At 26.0% G+C, this 12,162-nt stretch overlaps 4 protein-coding genes across 4 annotated transcripts; 1 reads left to right on the top strand and 3 right to left on the bottom strand.

Moving 5' to 3' along the window:
• Positions 1 to 989: 989 nt before the first annotated feature.
• MKS88_005414 (40S ribosomal protein S19) lies at positions 990 to 1,859 on the top strand (the record flags this gene model as incomplete). The annotated part of the gene is made up of 2 exons (XM_067218672.1): positions 990 to 992; positions 1,425 to 1,859. The coding sequence occupies 2 exons, from the start codon at positions 990 to 992 to the stop codon at positions 1,857 to 1,859; spliced, it is 438 nt and encodes a 145-aa protein (XP_067070624.1).
• Positions 1,860 to 2,525: 666 nt separating this feature from the next.
• MKS88_005415 (nucleolar complex protein 4) lies at positions 2,526 to 5,762 on the bottom strand (the record flags this gene model as incomplete). Its single annotated transcript, XM_067218673.1, has 1 exon — positions 2,526 to 5,762. The coding sequence occupies one exon, from the start codon at positions 5,760 to 5,762 to the stop codon at positions 2,526 to 2,528; it is 3,237 nt and encodes a 1,078-aa protein (XP_067070625.1).
• A 2,033-nt stretch (positions 5,763 to 7,795) lies between these two features.
• On the bottom strand, positions 7,796 to 8,368 carry MKS88_005416 (uncharacterized protein; the record flags this gene model as incomplete). Its single annotated transcript, XM_067218674.1, has 1 exon — positions 7,796 to 8,368. One exon carries the CDS (start codon positions 8,366 to 8,368, stop codon positions 7,796 to 7,798), a length of 573 nt encoding a protein of 190 aa, XP_067070626.1.
• A 2,750-nt stretch (positions 8,369 to 11,118) lies between these two features.
• On the bottom strand, positions 11,119 to 11,691 carry MKS88_005417 (ferredoxin; the record flags this gene model as incomplete). Its single annotated transcript, XM_067218676.1, has 1 exon — positions 11,119 to 11,691. The coding sequence occupies one exon, from the start codon at positions 11,689 to 11,691 to the stop codon at positions 11,119 to 11,121; it is 573 nt and encodes a 190-aa protein (XP_067070627.1).
• Between the last annotated feature and the right edge of the window lie 471 nt (positions 11,692 to 12,162).

The following is a 12,162-nucleotide window of genomic DNA, read 5'->3' on the forward strand; positions in this document are numbered from 1 at the left end:
ATATTTGCAGGCTATGCATATGGTATATTTTTATTTGGGATACATACATTTTTATGGAAGACTAAGTTTATTTTTTTTCATCTTTAAAATTATCCTTAATTTAATGCAACGGTTATTTATAAAGCCTTAAGATGCGTTTATTATACATATATATATATATATATATATATATATAAATGTATAATATGTCGTACGTTATACATGCTATATTTTTGACAATACGAAAAAGATGTAAATTTTTTTTTTTTTTTTTTTAAACTTAAACGTTTCTTCGCTTTAAATTAAGCAAATAGCATATATATATATATATATATATATATATAAATTAGAATGAAGATCGTATTCTTTTAATGAACACAAAATATTATTGGTGGACTTTTTGAAATAATAAAATATAAACTTCGAATATATATATTTAGCATATGTATATATATATTTAACAACAATGCGCATGTATATTTTTTACATTACTGCGAAAAAAAAAATTTGGTTGGGCTTTCATAAAAAGAGCTTAAAGTGTATTCCTAGAGGAGAGTGTATAAAATAAATATTATACTAAGCAAAATGTACTTAAAAATAATATAAATGTATATACGTATAATATACATATATATAATATATATATATATATATATATATATATATATTTCTGTTATATATATTTATATGTACATATATCTATATGTGCATATTTTTTTACTATTAATAATTTTTCATCTGTAAGCCTTTTCAATAAAGCACAAATTAAACATAAAAAAAATTTCAGCAAAAATATTTGCAACGAACATATTTCTTATGACTTTACGTTTTTTATTTAAAATTTTTAAAACTCTATTTTAAATTTAAAATAGCTTTATAGTGTTTAAATAGTATGTACAGTTTATTTCTTATGTAAAATTTATTTAAAGAGAATAAAAAATAAGTAAGCAGGAAGCTATTTTACTTGAGCAATTTTGTTAAAGGCAACTTTTTTTTTTTCCTTAAATATCATGGTAAAATTTTCGTAAATTCCAAATTTTGAAATGAGAGTTGTCATAATAAATGTTAACTGACGTTTACATGTACGCGCGTATGTATATGTTTTAGTGTGCTTTTATGTACGAGTGTATGTAACCCCACCATCTGAAAAAGCTAAATAACCATGAAATAAAAAAATATAAATTAAAAAAAAAAAACACTGTTGTTACTTTTATTTATTTATTAATTTTTTTTTTTTTTTTACAAAATTTATGTTGTATACATTTAAAATTGCGTTGTTTCTTTAAATTTTTTAAATGATACATAGAAAATGTAAAATGGCGCTATACATACATATGCGTACGTATTTACATACACATATATTTGCATGCATATACATGTTCTTATGTATTTGCAAAATCGCATGAACTCACTCACAGTCATATATGAACACCTTTTTCCTTTAGGAGGACCCAAATAAACCTAAGAAAAGAACGTTTCGTACGTTTCATTACAGAGGTGTAGAATTAGATAAACTACTAGATTTAAATCAAGAAGAACTTATAAAACTTTTTAGAGCCAGGCAAAGAAGAAAATTCAAAAGAGGAATTAGTAAAAAAGCCAAATCTCTTTTAAAAAAATTAAAAAAAGCGAAAAAAGAATGTGAAGTAGGAGAAAAACCAAGACCTATACCAACACACTTAAGAAATATGACGATTATACCTGAAATGGTAGGTTCAGTTGTAGCTGTTCATAATGGAAAACAGTACACGAATGTTGAAATCAAACCGGAAATGATTGGATACTATTTAGGTGAATTTTCAATTACGTATAAACATACGAGACATGGAAAGCCTGGTATTGGTGCTACTCATTCTTCTCGTTTTATTCCCTTGAAATGAAGTGCACAAGGATGTGCATGTATATATGTATGCATATATATACCATTTCGCACGCATTAATATATGTATATATTACATATATACACATTCAACCACGCTCCTATGGGTGATTGCATTTTATAAATATATCATTCAACGAGCATTTAAGGAGTGAGCAGTTATGAAAAAGAAACCTTGAAGTTGCGAGAAAATTTACGCGTATAGACAACATGCATTTATTTATATAATATATAAAAATTGCATTTTATTTTTCACAAAGCTTCTTTTTTTTTTTTTTTTTTTTCTTTTTTTTTTTTATTAATATAATTATATTTATAATTTTTAATATAATATTTTAATTATCATATTAATAAAGACTTGTTAACTTGAGTTTTAAAAGTATAAAAAATATGAAAAAGCACAAGTGTTCAATACTTAAAATAAAAAAGTATTCTAAACTTCACTGCATATTAACATTAAAAAAAAAAAAAAACATAAGAATGAATTAAATTGCGAACTGCAGTTAATGATTATGCATAAGTAGTCATTGGGCACCCAGATATATGCCCGCCTGTGTTGATTGTACTCATATATGTACACACTTATATGCATATACATATACGCGTAGAAAACTAGTGGGCCACAGCAAATGCAACCGGCACGTGTGCCAGCCAGCGTATTAAAAAATTACAAAAAGATGGTTGAGAAGTTTTTCTGCTGAACAGATAGACATATGTCCGATTCTCTCTTTTTTTTAAAACTTAAAATATTTTTTAAAAAAGAAAGAAGAGAATCTTCTTTTTCCCAATTCATTTTATTTGGATCATTATAGAACTCATGAGGTTTATATGAAGAATCATTATTAACACTGTAGTAATAGACGTTAGAATAATATCTTAAATTATCACATATGTGATTGTTAAGTAATATTATTTCATAAAAAATATGGTTAGCCATATATAACTCCTTTTTGTTTAAAGTATTCATATTTATTTGGTACTTATCTGGTAAGCAACTTTGTAAACTAAACAGATTTTTTTCTCTCCTATTTGGTTCATTTCCATCTCTTTCAGTGCTGCTATCCTCAGTTGACATTCTATTAAATTCATCTAGCTTCGTGTTTGATTTTTCAAGAACCAAAATACAGTCATCTTTATTTTCAATTTTTACATTACTTAAAATTTCATGGCATTTCGTATCCTTCTTCTCTTCTTGTATATAACGTACATTTAGCAATTTTGCATTTTGCTCTAACATTTCAATAATTTTATTTTTATCAAAATTTTTCTCCAAATTTTCAAAACAAAAAAAATCGTTTTTAAATTCCATGTTCATAAAAACTGGAGCTGAAATAAACATTGCGTCATGTAACTCATTTTTGAAATAATTTAATATATCATACACTACACTTAATATATTTATAGATATATTATAAGAGGTTAAACATCCAACACGAAGTAGCTTTTTTAAAAAGGATATAACATAATATAATGGAATCATTCTGTTTTTTATTGATGTATATATTATTTTTAAAAAACTTGTACCATCATAATAAAAACTCACCGGCATAATCAGCTCAAATAACCTCTTATAATAGTCTGTGTACATGTTATCATTTAATTTTTTCTCCCCATCAAGTTCGTCGCCATGGTTCTGGTATTCACTATTGTCTATATTGCCATCATATCCAAGGCTATGGCACTCGCTTCCATCCATATTGCTATCATATCCGAGGCTATGACAATCGCTCCCTTTCATACTGCTATCATATTCGAGACTTTGAAACGCGCTCTTATCAATACTTCTATCGTTGCTACTTCCCTCAATGCCATCCTCATCTATCGTATGCATATCATCGTCTCCTTTTTTAGAATAATTACCAGATGAAGCATTTCCCTCCTCAATATGCTCAACACAAATTAACTCCTTCTCCTCATCATAAGTAATATCATCAAGGACTTTATTGTTTTTCTTTTTTATAATTTTTTCACTTTCCTCATTCCGTAAAATTGTATCACCTATTGCATAATGTCTATCAGCTTCTTCCGTACACTGATGCTCTTCCTCATGCTTTATTTCATAGTTTTCATTTCTTTCCCTATCTTCATTTGCTTCCGTTTTTTCTTTTGTCCTACCCTGACTGTTCACTGTAGAACAATTCCTCTCAGTCAGTAAATTTCCAATATTTAGTTCTGTTAAAATATGAAAAATACCTGGCAGTGCTGCCAGAGATACATACAAATTTGACGCAGAATAAAATGCATAATTAAAAAAATCGATTAAATAATAAGGGTTATTAGTATAAGGAAATACATATAATGGAATAAAATGCAATAATTGCAACATCATAGTATATTTATGGTTATAGGTTGTTATAAAATAAAACCAACAATTTGCGTATAACCTAGCATAAATCTTATTATCTATATTTATATTTATAAATAAATTATTTTTTCTTTCTTTCATTTGACATTCATTCTTTTCTTTCCTTCTCTTTTGTATAATCATGTCGTCATATTGCTCTACAACATCCGACATTGTTTCCTCATCGCTGCTGTTACTCCCATTAGTTAAGTTACCACTCCGCAGAAAATTATAATCTCCATCACTGCTATGTTTATTACTGCCAATCTTGTCATTGCTACTCTCATTGCTATCTGAGGAAGAAGAATCTGAGGACGAGTGCACAATGGTGTCATCGCTTTCGTAACTACAAAACATTTTACTCTTCTTATAACTGTTGTTTCCACTTCTGTTACTATTGTAGTTTTGTCCATTTTCCCCCTTTTTTGGATTCTTATATTTTCTTTTTCTCGTCATTCTTTTATCCTTTTCGTCTAAGAATAAAAACATATCATCAATTTTACCCTTTTTCATAAATGCACTTTTTTTAATATGAAAACTTTGTACCTTTTTATCAGGTTTAATGGAATTAATTAAAATGCTATAAATGAACGAACTTGTGTTGTCATTATCTACGGTTGTGTCTTCCACCTTTTGCGCTATTCTTTCTGCCTTGGGTACCCTTTTCCCTTTCCGACCAAGGATTAAGCCACTGTTATTAGAAATGGCACTACCGCTACTACTACTGCTGCGGCTACTATTTGCACAGTCAATAATTCCATCACACGTGTTTCCATCTCTTGCATTTTTTCTATCCATACAATAGATTTTAAAAATTGAGAGGAAAAAGTAATTTAAGTCATAATAAAAACATAAGTAACTTTTACATATATGTTTTATAGCGCTAATACTCAGATTTTGCATTTTTAGTAAATAGACAGTAATACGCCTAAATAACTTAATGGGGAAACTTTTTTCCTTTTGCTTTTTTTCTTTTTCATTATATTCTATGCTACTAGTATGTTCTTCTGGTCTTCTTGTACTAACATCGTTATTATTTCTATCTACATTATCAACACTGCAATTTGGGATATTATCAATAACACTTTCATATATTTTTGATTCCAACTGTAAACACCCAAATAACAAAGACAAGCTCTTTTTTAAAAACAATTCATCATCATGACTTAACAACTGAAACAATAGACTTAGGAATTTTTCAAAGCATTCGTTTAGCCACTTATCATATTTTGTGAACACCTTTTTTTTATTACGTGTTTCCAAGATGATAAAGTCCTTTTTGAAAAATTTTTTTAATTTTATGTTGTCCTCATCACAGCTGTTTTGTTCACTCTGATCAGAGCTAGTACCATCATTACTATTATTACTATCACTACTACCATTAGCGTCATCGTATATTAATTTTCTTTTCATTCTCTCACTATACAGTAACACAAACAACCTTGTTAAACTATTTAAAATGCATTTCTTACTTTTTGCATTCTGCAAAACGCTAAACAGAGAACATATCTCATTTATGACTAAAGAGGTAGAAGAAAAACTACATTCATCCTGCTTCATTTTATTAAAAATGTTTAATTATGTGGGGGTAGGGAAAAAAAAAAAAAAATAAATAAATAAATGAACACATTCCCAGGTTAATCAAAATGGTAAATTATAAAGAAAAATTACCGCATGTTTTATAATATGCTTCTATATATGCTTTAAAATGTTCCAAATTAGTGATTTCTCTGCTTTTTTTCTTTTCTCTTTTGTTTTTTTATTTTTTTTTTTTTTTTCGTTTTTTCTGATTTTTTTTTTTTTTCTCCTCTTAATTCTTCCGTTTTGTTTTAACCAGATAACATTTTTTTTTCTTTTTTAAAAGGCATAACGCGAAATTATATTTCTTCAGATTACTATTTATGTTATATAGAAGTATGTATATAAACAATGTAAATATGCATATATGCACATATGAATATGTAGATATATATATATATATATATATATATTGAATGTAAAATAATTCACCAAAATAAGTTACATGAAAATAAAAAATCGTCTTTACCATGTTATTCTTTTAAATAGGAATGTATTTCGTGGTTACAAAGGAAATGCACCAGGAAATAAGAAAATGAAAAAAAGGAAAAAAATATGTAAGAAGAGCAAAACAAAGTTAGCATAACGGAAAAGTCGAATATCTATACTTCTGTAAAATATTTAAAATGATGTTCTCATTTGAACATAATTATTTGTTTTAAAAATGTACTCTTAAAAATTTTTCGCACAATATCACTTGTATAATTTTTTTCTTTTTTCTTCTTTTCTTTTATCTTATTTCATCTTTCTTCTTTCTTCTTCTTTTTTTTTTTTATTTATTCATTTACATAACAGTTTTGTAGAACAAAGTTTAGTAATACTAAGGGAAATAAATTAGGAATGTAAAAGCAAACATGCGAAATGTAGGAGCGTAAGAAATGTTAGAAAAACGTTAAAGTAACAATTTTCTGTATTCGAATCTATCTTTTGAAATGTTAAAATATTTTGAATAGTTGCAACTGTCCTTTAACCTTTCTACTTCGTTCTTTTTTGTTATATATTTATGAATTAAAATTTTTTAAATAATGTTTTTGTCTTCCAAATAGTTGTATCAAGAAAAAAAAAAAAAAAAATTCAGCAGATTTTTATGATTAAAATGTAGTTTTAAAAAAAAAAGAGAAATGAGCACGTTACGTAAATACATATATACGTATATATACATGTATATATCTATACATGTATGTACATACCTTATGACAAAGAGATGACATATATTAAAAGGGTATAACATATAGTTTTATATGGATCCTTTAAAAATACATAAACACTTACATACATGCGCGTATGTATATATATAATATATATGTGCATGTAAATGGGCATAATTAAAAGTAAATTTTACAACTGTCCATAACAAATAAATAATTAACCAATTAAATGAGATATCATGGTAAAATACATATAAAAGCCGAAAACATATAACAACACACATAAACTCCAAGAAAGCTAGTGTATTAAAATGTACTAAAAAAAAAAAAATCCTAAATTTTACGAAAAAAAATAAGATACAACATAACAAAACAAAACGTAGCACAACTATACGTTGCATAACCGAACATAGCACAACAATACAGAAGAGCAAGCATTTAAATACAAGTAGAAACATTAAACTAATTTAAAATTTTATTTTTAGTCAATGTATTCATTCACATTTTAGCTGTCGCCCACAAGGTAATCATATATGTGCATTAAATAAAGAGTAAAACAAAACGACAAAAAAAAACCAAAAAAAAAAAAACAAAAAAAAAAAAAAAAAAAAAAAAAAAAAAAACCAAAAAAAAAACCAAAAAAAAAACCAAAAAAAAACAAAAAAAAACAAAAAAAAACAATAAGTAAAATTATTTTTAATTTATTTTATATAAAGAAGATAACCTTAACAATATAACGTTTTTTTTAAAACATATGTAAATTCACATATAAGTAATACACATTTTGCATATATATATATATACTTATATATAGGGGAGTATGTGCAAAAGACCCAAATTCTGTAAATACATTTTTGAATGTTCTTCCTACACCTTTAACAAAAACTCGTTCTCGTCACCCATTAATTTTCCTGAATTTAATTTTTTTTTGCTCTTAATATGGTCATGTGAGTGCCTCAAATCATCTAAACACACCTTGGCATCTAACTGAGCTAAGTAATCTCCAATAGTCCACATAAAACAAAAAGAAAAAAATATTAACAAGTAAACTGAAGAACAAAAAATTAGTCCTACCTTTTTATCTTGTACTATATACTGTAAGAATTTAGAAGCTTGATGAATAGTAACAATATGAGGGTAATTTAAAATATCTATTAACAGAAATGTTATTAACATGGTCATAATAATGTTATTCACAATTAATAGAATTATTGTAGATCTTATTGACACAGCATGTTCTTTTATTACCCCGTAGCACCCAACTAAACATATTATAATGATTACTATGCCATAAAATACTGACAGTACTAGTAAATTATAAGTATTCCTTTGTTTACACTCAATGAACCCAAAAACTATGACTAAGAATGAGTAAATCAACGGTACTAGGTACAAAATAAATGCTGCCACTCTCGTAGATACACATTTTAAAGAGCTCATTTTCTAAAATGAACAAACATTAAATTTGTATGTATATATATGTGTGTATGGGTGTTGGGGAGGTATAGGTAAATATGAGGATTTACGAATATGTATTGGTGCATATATGTATGAATATGAATTAGTGCACTTATTTATGAATATGTATTGGCACATTAATTTATGAATATGTATTGGCACATTAATTTATGAATATGTACTGGTGCATGTATTTATGAATATGTACTGGTGCATGTATTTATGAATATGTACTGGTGCATGTATTTATGAATATGTACTGGTGCATGTATTTATGAATATTTATATAGGGGTATATATATTTGTACACTCATCCCTGCCCACATTCACGCATATATTTGCATTTACACTGTGTAGAATTTTAGTATTCCTATGCACGTAAGGAATATTTTATAATAGCAGTTTTGTTACAATTAAGTAAATTCAAAAAGACAAAATAGGAGGTAATTCCTACTCTAGTATAAATCCATATACATATATATTTTCAATTAACGCACAAATTTATTAACATAATAAAATTTCTAAAGTGCCAAGCATAAAAAGGTGCATTTAAAATTTATGATCACAAATTCACAGTGAAGAACTATTAAAACAATGAAGCGTTAAAACGTTAAAGATTAAAACACAAAATTCGTTAATTTGTTAGAAGCAAAAACTTTAAATTAATTTTATTTTATCTTTTTTTTTTTTTTTTTCTCTCCAGTAAAACTATATTATTTTGTTTTTTCATATAAAAAAAGAAAAAAAAAAAAAAAAGACAGGTATACATATAGTTATATGTATAGGCAGTATAAGAGGACTTTTGAAAAATTAACATATATATATATATATATTTATACGTGTGTGTAAGCATGCAAATTTGCTTGTAGGTATAAGCTGAAAATGAAAAAAACTCCCTTTCAACTTTATAATAATGTTTACAGTAGTTACATGTAGGTAATAGAACTTCTTACATTTGTAACATGAGTTGCATTGTGGGTGGTATAGTACCCTTGTTTCTTTTTCTTTTTTTTTAAAAAAAAATATAAACTTTGCACATTACAATGTTTATACAATAAGGGCAATTTGTGAATATTTATCAGTTTAATTTGTGCATTCATGAATAAATTTATGCATTGTGTACGTATGTATATACATATATATACATATATATATATATATATATATATGCATATATAACAACTCATTAACAGTAAATACAAAATGAGTGGCACTTTTTAACTATGCACAATATTTACAGAACAAGTAAAAAAACAGTAATTATTGTAGACATGTTGCGTGCACTAATAATGTCACTCATGTAAATGCACAAATAATATTTAAATTCTTACACGCCCTTGCAATATAACATATTTATCACAAGTATTTGTAGTTATGTAGCAAACAATTTAATGCTGTGACAAGGAAAATATGCAAGAGGCATGTGGAACAACTTGGCATTATTCTTTTCAACAAAACGCACAAGCGATTTGGTTATACTTTTTTGAAATTTTTGCAATTTATTAAATGTTATAATTTACTAAACACAGTTCATGTACTACTACAATTTATTAATTCTTATCGTTAAAAATATTCACTTTTTACTTTTGCTTTTTCAGTTTTTTTCCTTATTTTTCATTCTATTCAAATACCTATCAGTCAAACTTTTTAGATCCTTTGTCCAAGTGTTTATATTTTTCAGTCATTTCTTTAGGGATATATAAATGTACGTATCATTAATTTTTTGTCGTATTAAATCAAAACATTTCATTGTTTGTTGTAAATGTAAATTATTCAAATATAATAAACGAATTTATAATTTCAAAAATGGTGAGTAACTTTTAATATATATTATTGTAAAAACTTACACTATAAAAATGTTGAACTTTTCAGAAAAAAAATTAAAAAGTAAAATAATGGTTATACAATTTTAAATGATGAAAAGACTTACTCAATATGAAAATACAAAATTGTTTCACAAAAATGTGACTTTTTTTTTTTTTTTTTTTTTTTTTTTTCTTCAAGTTGTATTATATTCCATTATTTCGTAAATTTACAACTGTAAAATTTTATTTTTTCTAGCCTGGCAAAATAACGTGCGCGGAAAGTGCACCATGTTTCGTATTTTTTGAGGGGACATTCCGCGTATTACACATTGACATATACATATATACAAGTACACATATGCAGATATATGTTCTTTGCACATGCGCGAATTTGTTCGCCTTTTTCGTCTAAAAAGTTGTCCTTACAACTGTTTTTACCTTCAGCTATTATACAGTTATTATGTTAAAGCTTTTGCGTTAATTTAAAAGAAAAAAAAAAAAAAATATAAAAAAAAAAAGTAAAAAAAAAGAAGCAAAAAAAACGTAAAAAAAAATTTTTATAATGGACATTAAAAAGGTGCATAAAAAAAAAAAAAAATACACAAAAAAAAATTTCCTTTAATAACCATATATATGTAAATGTTCATAAATACCAATGTTCCCTTCATCCACTTTATGTATTTTCCTTTTTTGCAAATCAAATTTAAAAAAAAAAAAAAAAAAATACCAAATATTTTAATATGAACAACATAGTATAAAGAACTGTATTGAACATTAATCTGTTTCTTTTTTCTTTCTCTTCTTTCTTTTCTTTTTTTTTTTTTATTCCATCTCCTTTTTGCAACATAATAATTTGTTTACGTTTAATTACGCGCTCCGAAATATATGCTTCTAATTTATAGGCACAAAAAAAATTCCTAGCTAACTTCATATGTCATGTAACTCCTCTTCTTTATGCGTTTCAATGATACAATCAGACTTGGGATAACACGTACATAAAAGAATATATTTTTGCTTTATCTGTTCTTCATCTAAATAACTTTGGTCATCATTGTCTACTTTTCCTTCTATTAATTTGGCGGCACAAGTTGAACAGCTTCCACCCCTACAACTGTAAGGTAACTCAACATTTTGTCTATCGCATGCGTCTAATATATACTCATCTTCATTACATTCAATTTTTTTTTCCTCATCATTTGTTCTTAGCGTTATGTTATAAAATAATTTATTCTCATTGGATGATTTGAAATATCTCTTTTTACTATTACTAGACACATCTATATGAAATATGTTTTTTTTGGGGTTTATAGGAGAGTATGATTCTTTAGTATAACTAATTAAGTTACTTATAAACTTCGAGGCAAATCTATTTTTCGCATTATTTACATTAATTTTAATACCGTACATATAATTTAGGGGTTGTTTTATATTATTTAATTTATATGTATTACTGTGTTTTATACTAAATAGAAGCAACAAAAATGTTGTAACTACATTCATGATTTTAAAGGAGTTTTTTATTTCACGGTCTCCCGCTTACAACTAATTTGTAAAAATGACAAGTCGAACAGTGCTTTAAATATGCTCCCACATATAAATATGTGGATATATACATGTAAACATATTATATATGTAATATGAGCATGTACATATGTATATCATATATCTATTCGTCCTTTGAAATATTAGTGACACATTTGTGGGTTGTACTATCAGTCTACAAATTTCTCGTGCAACTTGATATTTTTAAAATTTTACACCTTAAACTTTTAAGAGTACCATAAAATACGTAACTTTTTCTGATTTTCATATATATATGTGTACATATGTACTATTACTATACCAAATTTTTGCTTCTCATAAATACTCTATTTACAATATTAAGTTATTACTTCCAAATTATATCCTTTTGATCCCTTAAAATGTTGAATTTACGTTTACCAGGTATATTCAAAATAGGTATATAATAAA

The sequence above is a fragment of the Plasmodium brasilianum genome, chromosome 14 (genome assembly GCF_023973825.1).
Source record: "Plasmodium brasilianum strain Bolivian I chromosome 14, whole genome shotgun sequence".
Lineage (NCBI taxonomy): Eukaryota > Apicomplexa > Aconoidasida > Haemosporida > Plasmodiidae > Plasmodium > Plasmodium brasilianum.